Here is a 10,069-nt window from a genome sequence, read left to right on the forward strand (position 1 = left end):
TGCAGTTCTAACAGTTCCATTTATTGCCTTCTGGCTGTTTCTGCTTCCACACTAGGCACCTGGGCTGCTCCGAGGTGCTTTCAGCTGTTGTCTTCAGTTTAACTCCCGAAAGCCCTGGAGGTGTCTCTCTGTCGCCTGGCCCTTGAGGGACACAGCCATGGCCATTGAGGCCGTGTGCTCCCAAGGTGCACCTCTTCCTCCGGAGCCTCACCTGGCCGTGTGGGGCTTCCTGGAGCGGCATTCCCAGGGGCAGTGCCTCTTGCCGACTCCCGTGTCCTGCGTTGCTTCTCCGCTGCCGATTCTGAGAATGAAAACTGAGGGGAAAGGGGGTGTGGAGAGCTTTGCGCCTGGGCTGGCAACGGGCAGAGACTGGCTGGCTGACCGGCTGGCTGCCTCTCAGGGCAAGAGGGCCTCCCTCAGGAGCTGCTTCTTGGCTGGGGTAAGCCGGGCCGGGAAGAGGATGTCGAAATACATTATGAGGTCCCCCTTGTGGGTGGGGTCCCTAGGGAGCGGCATTCCTTCACCGGGCACGACCTTGAAGTACTTGGGGCTGCAAGGAGGAGAAGGGGACAAACGGGGCATGAGCAACACAGGGAGGAAGGGGGGAGTTTTAACAGCCCCCCTCCCCATTCCTTCAGGGGTCAGAAGAACATCCTGCCCCACTTCTTCAAGAGCTGATTCTGCTCAAGGCCCAATTCCCTGAGAGCAAGAGAAAGCTAACAGTTGGGATGGTACATTTACATCCTGCCACTTGCCCCCGCTGGGATTCACAGCAGCTTCTGGAACACTCTTTTCCCCTCCTCCATTTTCTCACAACAGCCCTGTAAAGTAGGCCAGGCAGGGGCTCATGGGAATGGTAGTCCATGGACATCCGGAGGGCCGCAGTTTGACTACCCCTGTATATGAGTTACAAAAATGAAGCCCCAAGTACTGGAGGCTGACCGATCATGCGCTAAGGAGGTGTTCTTGTGTCTCAGCCAAAGATCAAGGTAAAGATCAGGGGTCAAAGGTAAAAGTCCAAGATCAATGGCAACACACGATTTGTTTGCCCAACCTAACAATTAGAATCATAGAATCAGAGTTGGGACGTCCTGGGTCATCTAGTGCAACCCCCTGCACTATGCAGGACACTCACATCCCTCTTGCTCATCCACTGTCACCTGCCACCCCCTTGAGCCTTCACAGAATCAGCCTCTCCGTCAGATGGCTCTCCAGCTTCTGCTTTAAAATCTCCAAAAATGTAGAACCCACCACCTCCCGAGGAAGCCTGTTCCACTGAGGACCCATTCTAATTTTCAGGAACTTCTTCCGGAGGTTTAGACGGAATTTAGAATCATAGAATAACAGAGTTGGGCGGGACCTCCTGGGTCATCTAGTCCAACCCCCTGCACTATGCAGGACTCTCCCAACCCTCTTGCTCATCCACTGTCACCAGCTACCCTCTTGAACTTTCATAGAATCAGCCTCTCCCTCATATGGCTACTCAGCCTCTGTTTACTTACTGCACAATGTCATTGATGGGGATATTGAGCAGCCTCTCGTCCAGCGTCCGCACGTCCACTGTGCAGCCGACCAGAGCCTGTGGGAGAGGAGGGCCGGAGGGATGAGGGCCCAGGTAGGGCAAAATTCTGGAGAGCCAAGAGTTCTTTCCCTTCAAGGAGTCTGCAGCGGCATTTCTGCATGAGTCCCTGTCCTCAGCAGTGGCGTTACCCTTATTTATTTATTACTGGGTTTTTATGCCGCCCTCCTCCCACTTGATATGTCAGAATTGACTGCGTTTTGTTAGAAGCAATTCCATTCAGAGGTTACAAGGAATTTGTGGGAAGAACGTGCTGGGTCTGTAAATCTGCATGCAAGAGGATCTGGGAGGGCTGAGGGGATTCTCCTACTGGGGTACACCTGGCAGTTGCTTCTACCTTCTCATTGGTTGGATGTTGAGCCTCTTTGGGCCCTTCTAAGCCCCTGTTACATCTACTTCTATCAAACCACGTATCCCCCATCTTATACTTCTTGATGTGGAACACATCTACTAGCGTAGTCCGTGAAATGGGAGTCCTTACGGATGTGACGGATGTGAGATGGTTAGAGGAGGCCGTCATGGAGATGGTCACATCATGCAAAGAAAGGCAAGAGTCACTGGAAAGGACAATAAGGCTAGGAAAAGCGGAAGCCACTCAGGGAAGCGGAAGGCTTGACTTCATCAAGGGATCCGTCGTTGGCAGCTCCTGAGCGAGGCTTTCTGTTCCTTGATTGTGTGGCAGGGGTGTCATGTTGCCAGGAGACCCTGGCTGCCAGGCAAGAGATGCTTGGAGGAGGCTTGCCACCGCCTGCCCCTGTGTCATGACACCCGTGTTCCTTGCTGGTCACCCTTCCAAGTCTCAGCCAGGGCTGACCCTGCTTAGCTTCCGGGATCTGACAGAGTTGGGCTTGCCCGGACCCTCCAGGTTAGGTAAGGCAGTCCACAACAGGAGGTTTTGGAGATCCATTAACCCACAAGGCCCCCCTAAGTTGCAAGAAGCTTGAGGGCATGTCAAACACGAACACGGATGCCCGAGTTGCCTTTGGGGTTACCTTGCCGAGGGGGATGCTGGCGATGTAGATCAGGTTGTCGTCCTCCCTCTTGAATCTGGGGTGGATCTTCTCCTTCACCACAAAGATGATGTCGGCTGGGATAATGTTGGGGCCCTGCGAGGAAAGGGCATCGAGGTTGGGCAGAGAGGAGGAGCCCCCTCCCTCTTTTCCCTTCGTCCTTTCTGCCACCAGGAAAACTATGGAAGCTACCAAGGGGTGCAGTGTGTGTGTGGGGGTGGCTGCTCAGTTTTCCTTCTTTCAATGTGGCTCTTTTGACCACCAGACAAAACCAGGAGAGGAACTCCCAGGGGACAAGGGTGTAACCTTGCGTAAGAGGTTGAGGTTGGTCTAGATGAACCTGAATGTCCCTTCAATCTCCATGATCCGATGAACCCCTGTTGTATCCACTTGTAGCCCAAACTGGACAAAACCATGGGCTCACAGAATGACCAGGTCAGTTTTGTGCAGCCTGACGGCCCCCTCCCTCTGGGAAATTTAAACCCTGCCATTCTTATCTATTTTTATTTATTTGTGGGGTTTTCATACTGCCACTCCCAGCAAACTGGCTCACGGCGCTTTACATTCTGCCCTCACAAGGGCTATCGAGGCAGCTAAAATATTAAAAGACGCATGATTTTAAAAAATAATATTTTAAAATTCCTGGCTAGATTTAGGGGTCGAGCCTGTTGGGGATTGCAGTTCTGCATGCAGGATAATCTGGGAGAGAAAGAGTTGAGAGAACTCTCTCTCTGGGGAACTCTCTGGTCCCTCCCTCCCTCCCTCCTCTCATGGCTCAGGTGCTGGGCCTCCCTGGTCCTGGCTTGCCTTCTGTGTTTCATCTTAGATAGGACCTCTTACCTGGGCTTTTCTCTTACCTGGGCTTGGAGCTGTAGCAAGTTAAGCTTACTTGGAAGTTAATCTTTTCACAATAAGTTAAATGCACCTCCATGAATACATCATGTAAGATGTGCTTTGGTTTTTAAACATAAAATCTCTTTCTCTCGTAACCCCTAGAGTTAGATCATCTTTGTAATTTGTTTGAACAGCATATTTCCCTTAACCAGGAGCCTTAGGGGATCAGAGACACTGCATAAAGCTTTTGCAGCAAATGTTTTTTGGGTTTTTTAAACATGTAACCCAATTGAGAGTGGGGTTTGGGGAGGAGAGGGACCTCAACAGCGCATCATGCCACAGAATTCATCTCTCTGAGCTGCCATTTTCTCTAGTCTAGAGATGAGTTGTAATTCTGGGGGACCTCCAGGCCCCATCTGCAGCACGGTGACCTGGGGCAGTTCCCCGATAAAGGAGTCCACACACACTGTGTTTCCTCCCAAACTCCCCTGACAAAAAAATTTGCAAGTAATAGGGAAGAATCATGCTGTGTGTTGTTTTGCAAACTGTAACCATTGGCAGTTTCTTGATGGGTGCTTTGCTCCAGCAACTGAGCCCCTGAGACCACCAATGTTCAGGACAATAATCCGACACAAACTCATCCTGACCCTTCCCAGCGACAGAGAGGGCTGACCAGGACTAGTTTCACCCTAGAGCCCAGAACCCGACTCTGCAGAGTTAGCTCCCTCCAGGTATGGTGAGAGAACTCAGAAGCCCCGCTGTGCGTCACCTGGTCGCCCTCACGCTGAAAGGTAATCCTGGTCCCCTGCTTCCACCCTGGTTGCACGTTGATGGTCAGGATCTTGTCTTTAATGGTGGACGCATGGCCATCTTCGTTCATCACCTGAGGGGGGGTTGGAAAAGGTCAATACGGTCTCGGACCCAGCCAGCTAACTGGGATGCAGCAAAAGAACATATGAGAAGCCATTTTGGATTAGGCCAGTGGCCCATCTGGTCCAAAGCACTGTCTCGCACGGTGGCCAAAACCTAGGTGCTGTCAAGAGGTCCACCAGTGGGGTCAGAACTCCAGAAGCCATCCCACTCTTGCCCCTCAAGCACCAAGAAGACAGACCCTCAGTGCTCCAGACAGAGTGCCCCATGTAGACCCTGTGACTACACAAGAGCATGAGAGAAGCCATGTTGGATCAGATCAACGGCCCGTCCAGTCCAACACTCTGTGTCAAAAAGTGGCCAAGAGCCAGGTGACGTGAAAGAGGTTCACCAACGAGAACTCCAGATGTCCTCCCACTCTTGCCCCCTCAGAGCACCAAGAAGATGGAGCACCACTGCCCTGGCCAGAGTGGTCCATCTAAAGCTGGTGGCTAAGAGCCACTGATGGACTCCAGAGATTTCTCCAGTCTCCTCTTGAAGCTGCCTATACTTGTAGCTGCCACCACTTCCTGCAGCAGTGAGTTCCACAGGTTCATTACTCCTTGGCCAAAGAAGAACCCTGGAAAATTATTGTAGAAAACCCCAAAGGCCCAGGAAGGGCGGTCGAACCGTTCTTTCCTGTAACTCCCCTGCTCCAAATCGCACCCCTTTAAGCCGCTATTCTCCTGGGAAATACAACCACTGTATCTTCTCTCCCACTCCACGGGGGAGCTCTCAGCTTTGTTTTTGGAGGTGGGGGGGGGGGGGAGAGATTCTGAATTCGAAAATGGGCAAAGGGGTTTAAACAATCCCTTCCCTCGATCCTTTTCTCTCAGTTATCGCTTCTCCAGAGAAAGAAGGGTGGGACCTTGTGGAATATACAGAACAACAAGCAAACCAGAGGACACTGGGACACCTATCGGGTAACACAAAACTGCTAAATCCAGAGTAACAAATGGGCAAGTAGTCGTCAATCTACAGAACACAATTTCTTTTTTAAAAGAAGCATTCTTTAATGATTCCCAACACGTTTTGCTGAACAGCACCTTATCGACGGATTCCAAAATCTGATATGTATTAATCAACCACGTAGAATATTTCAGCAGCCAAACAAAGGCTTAAGACAGGGGTAGTCAAACTGCGGCCCTCCAGATGTCCATGGACTACAATTCCCAGGAGCCCCCTGCCAGCATTCGCTGGCAGGGGGCTCCTGGGAATTGTAGTCCATGGACATCTGGAGGGCCGCAGTTTGACTACCCCTGGCTTAAGAGAACAGTTCCACACGCAGCTCCGCTGAGCTTGCTGGCGTTTCAGTGTCCTCTGATTGGCTTTTTGCAGTAATAAACCCACCCGCCCACCCCTAATCCAAGGAGAATGAAGGAATTGCCCTTCTCAAGTCACCTGGTCCTCACCTGAGAGGGAGAGGGAAGGCGGAGGACCCAGGCTTACCCTGCGGGAGATCTTTATTTTTTTGGTGCACCCGTAGAACAAGTCTTCCAGGGAAAGGTAGAGGTCCCGTTCGATGGGAGGGTCCTGCTTCTTCACCCCCCTTCCTCGAAGGCCCCCAAAGGCCATATTGACTTCGGCCCCATCGCTGGTATAGAACTCTAAGTGGGGAAATAACACAGAGGCACAGAGTCGGAAGTGACCCCCAAAGGTCATCTAGGCCAACCCCCTCTATAATGAAGGGAAACCACAGCTTTCTCCCTTACGTCCCTTAGTGACCCCTGCTCTAGGCCCACAGAAAGACACCCCCCCCCAGGCCACCCAGTGGGAGGAAGAGCAGGGAATCGAACCCGGCTCGCCAGGTTAGAAGTCCTCGCTCCTAACCACAACACCAAGCCGGCTCTGAAACAAAACTGTATTCTAGCACAGGGAATCCCAAGGTTTTTGAGCCTGTGGACACTGTTTGATTCCTGACAGTGTGGTGAGCACAGCCACAAAATGCTGCAGGAGGGAGATCCTACGGACAGACAGCTTAGGTTGACTCCCCGCTCCTCCATGTGCTGCCAGCTGGGTGACCTTGGGCCAGTCACAATTCTGTGAGAGCCGTTCTTGCAAAGGGGTTCTGTCAGAGCTCTCTCAGCCCCACCTATCCCACAAGGTGCCTATTGTGGGGAGAGGAAGGTGATTGTAAGGTGCTTCAAGATTCTTCCTGGTAAAGTGGGCCAGAGAAACCAGATCACCATCATCTTCTTCTTCTTCATCTTCTTCTTCTTCTCAAAATGGTTGCCCCAGCTTACTTTCGGTCACACAGTGAAAATCCTTGTGCTGGGGTGGCAACTATAGCCAAAGCAATGTTTTTAAAAACCTGGACCGCCAATCAAATCTCCAGGGGCCAATCAGAAGCCTTGCTGGGCAAAAGCCTCACCTGGCCCTGCCCACTTTCTAAAAACGCTTGGCCGGCACCACCCTGGGGACCCCTGCTGTAGCGGATAACCAGCCATGTTGTCCTGGGTTTGGGTGAAGTCAACCACAAAGGCAGGCACATGAAAACAGCATTATTAGATACTGGAAGGTGGAGGTAGACCTGAGCACATCTCTTGCCACGTTTGGATTCTCAAGGTGTTTGCCGACTCCCACCACATCTTAACTCCCCACCTTCCCTTCCCTTCAAACCGTCAGACCTGACACCAAGCAGGAATATTCCAATGAAACGGCACCCTTAAACGGTCCCTACCATTAAAGGGGTTGTCTCCTCCAAAGAACTCCTGGAAAACTCTCTCAGGATTCCCATGAAACACGTAGCCCTCCGTCCAGGGGGTGTCTTCCCCAAATTCCAACGGGATGCCTCCTTTTAGGCCTTCTTCTCCAAATTTGTCGTAAACGCCCTTCTTCTGTGCTAAGGGGGAAAAAGGGGGTAGCATGCCTTTTGATCATGGGTTGATTTGAACCTGCAGGGACCTTGGGAATTCTGACACTGGGTCAGGCTTTCTCAACCAGGGTTCTGTGAAACTCTGGGGTTTCTTGACAGCCCTGGGCGAGTTTCCTGAATCTCTCTCTCTCTCTCTCTCTCTCTCTCTCTCTCTCTCTCTCTCTCTCTCTCTCTCTCTCTCTCTCTCTCTCTCTCTCTCTCTCTCTCTCTCTCTCTCTCTCTCTCTCTCTCTCTCTCTCTCTCTCTCTCTCTCTCTCTCTCTCTCTTCTCTCTCTATCTATATATATATATATATATATATATATATATATATATATATATATATATATATAAAACGTATTCCACATTTATTGGGAGATATGACACTATATGGTCATGCCAAATGGCCAAGGATGGGCCTGGAGGGGGTGGGAAGGGGAGGGGTCCCGGGTGGGCATGTGCACAGCTCTGCTTCCCAACCATATTCTGCACAAACGCATCACTTCTGGGGCTTCTCAAAGCCTGAAGAATGTTCCAGTGGTTTCTCAACTGTAAGTTAGTTGGGAAAAGCTGCACTGGGTGTTGGGCACAGTTATCAAATGGCTGATGCCAGAGGCAAGCCCCAGCTGCAAAATCGCTGGGGGGGGGGGAGAGGCCAGGCAAACCTCTCATAGTAACTGTTCAACCATTTAGGCAAATGCTCGGTTTAACAGGACGCCTTTTAAAATGAACATATTGTATCAAAATATTCTCTTGGCCAAAGATGTCGTCCTGAGAGGGTGGCAGGGCATCGGCTCTGCTATCTCTGAAGCCTGACAGGGGTCAATTGTGCAAGCAATTGGCAGAAAAGAGGAGGGGTACGCAAACCCCACCTCACCTTTCTACCCAGGAAGTTCTTGGGGCCGTCTCCAATCCTTTAGGGAGTGTATCTCCCTGGATTATAGGCTGTCAGCGTTCCAGGTCCAGAGGACGACTGCCATTTTCTATCTCGGACTTTCTTTTCTTTCTTTAATCTTAAAGTATCTGCTTCAACCCTACATGATGATTTACCACAAATGAACGCTTTGAACTGAGGGGAGGACATCGGCTGAGTTCCAAAACATCATTTACTGCAAGTATCTCTCGCTTTTTTTTTCTCCGTCTCTCTCCCTGCATCAAAGCTCTTTGTTTCCCCCCTCCTCTTACTCTGCTCTGCCCGAAGCCACCTCGTTAAGAGGCAGGCTAATTCTCCTAACTAAGCAGAAGAAGGACTCAAATCAAAATATTCTCTTGGCCTACACACAACGCATCTTCCTATAGTGACGATCCTTGTGCTGTGGTGGAAAAGGAACGTCTGAGAAAACTGCAGATCTCCACTGTCCAACTAGAATCCCTGTCCCCTTTCCAGAAACACCTGGAAACACCAGGAAAGGTACGCACGATTGCCACGGCATCTGCGGGCACCATGCTGGGGAACTCTCAAGGAGACAATATGGAGTATGATGAAATGGGGCACAGTCAAAGAAAGGACGCGCTGTCCACTTACGGTCACTCAGAACATCGTAGGCTTCTGCGAGCTGCTTGAATTTATCCGCTGCCCACGGCTCCTTGTTTTTGTAAGGGTGGTTTTTCAAGGCGAGTTTACGGTAGCTGTAAAACACAAGAAGAGGGACGGGCATTTATGCTGTCCTGGCTGGAAAAAGCTATTGGTTTCGGAGAGACTATGCCGCCACCTGCCTTTTGGCTTCTATTTCTATTTCACTGTATAATTAAGGGGTTTCATGGGCTTGCAAAACGGGGCTTTTCCACCAGGTCGATGGTTGTGGTCAGGGCAATGCTAGAAGATCAGATGCCCCCCCCCCCCCCGGAAGATATGCCGGTCCATTGGCGTGGTCCGATGTCACTCCCCTCTCTGCCCACCCTAGCTGTTAACGGGGGCTGTTATTATTCCCGCCATATGGTTTTTGTATTTTTCTCTAATTCCATGGGGTTTTTGGGGGGAGGGGGCTAATTGGAGATTATTTTGGAGGTAACCCTCCGCGAGCCAGCTTGTCTGGGAGTGGTGAGCAATAAATCCAATAATAATAATAATAATAATAATAATAATAATAATAATAATAATAATAATAATAATAATAATAATAAAAATAGTGGCCCCTGGGTGACAGAGCGGGTTGGACTGGAGGGGCCACTGGCCTGACCCCGCAGGGCTTCTCCCATGAGCATGCATTTTGGGATGTGCATTTGCAAACTGCCCACCAACACCACACACCCCTGTGTGTGTGTGTGCATGCATGCCTCTATGGGGGCACCTCTTATGTTTTTGCTCTCCCCCCCTCCCCGGGGCTCACGCCTTCTTGATGTCGGCGTCCTTGGCGCTGCGGGTCAGCTCCAGCACCGCGTAGTAATCCTGCCCCATGGCGGCGGCGGCGGCGTCTGCGGCTCCTCCTGCTCGGTTGCTAAGCTCTCCCGTTGCTAGGGACGCCGGCGGCTTCCGACCCCGCCGACCCGCGGGGCATCCTGGGAGTTGTAGTTCTCGCCCTCCCTCCCTCAGCCACTCATCAAGAGGCGGGGGCGGGGTCACAGTGTCTCCCTGGCAACACTTTAAAACTGGACCCCCCCCCCGTGCCTGACTCCCCTCAGCCTGCAATGTGGGTACACTTTCCTTGGTGTGCAGGGCACAGTTGGAGCCCAGAGGCCCCTGAAGACCGCAAAGCCTAATTCTGGGTGTCAGATGTAGTGTGCATGCGCCCTTTTGTCAGATCTAGTGGGCAATGCGTACGTCTCTCCCCGTCCCTTGAATCACCATCCACCTTTTGTACTGAACCACAAGGCCTCTTGCAAAATGAGCATGGAAGGGGCTGCTGGGCTCTGGCTCTTTCCTGCTGCTACAGTCAGTCTAGC

The 10,069-nt window shown here is 51.5% G+C and overlaps 1 protein-coding gene across 1 annotated transcript; it reads right to left on the reverse strand.

Annotated features, from left to right (window-relative positions):
- Positions 1–9,666, reverse strand: DNAJB13 (DnaJ heat shock protein family (Hsp40) member B13). Its single transcript, XM_077341198.1, has 8 exons — positions 9,517–9,666; positions 8,712–8,815; positions 7,013–7,174; positions 5,782–5,939; positions 4,193–4,306; positions 2,572–2,685; positions 1,503–1,579; positions 1–550 (listed from the first exon to the last, which is right to left on the reverse strand). The coding sequence occupies exons 1-8, from the start codon at positions 9,582–9,584 to the stop codon at positions 397–399; spliced, it is 951 nt and encodes a 316-aa protein (XP_077197313.1). The 5' UTR covers positions 9,585–9,666; the 3' UTR covers positions 1–396.
- Positions 9,667–10,069: the final 403 nt, after the last annotated feature.

This window comes from Paroedura picta, chromosome 6 (genome assembly GCF_049243985.1).
Source record: "Paroedura picta isolate Pp20150507F chromosome 6, Ppicta_v3.0, whole genome shotgun sequence".
Taxonomy (NCBI): domain Eukaryota; kingdom Metazoa; phylum Chordata; class Lepidosauria; order Squamata; family Gekkonidae; genus Paroedura; species Paroedura picta.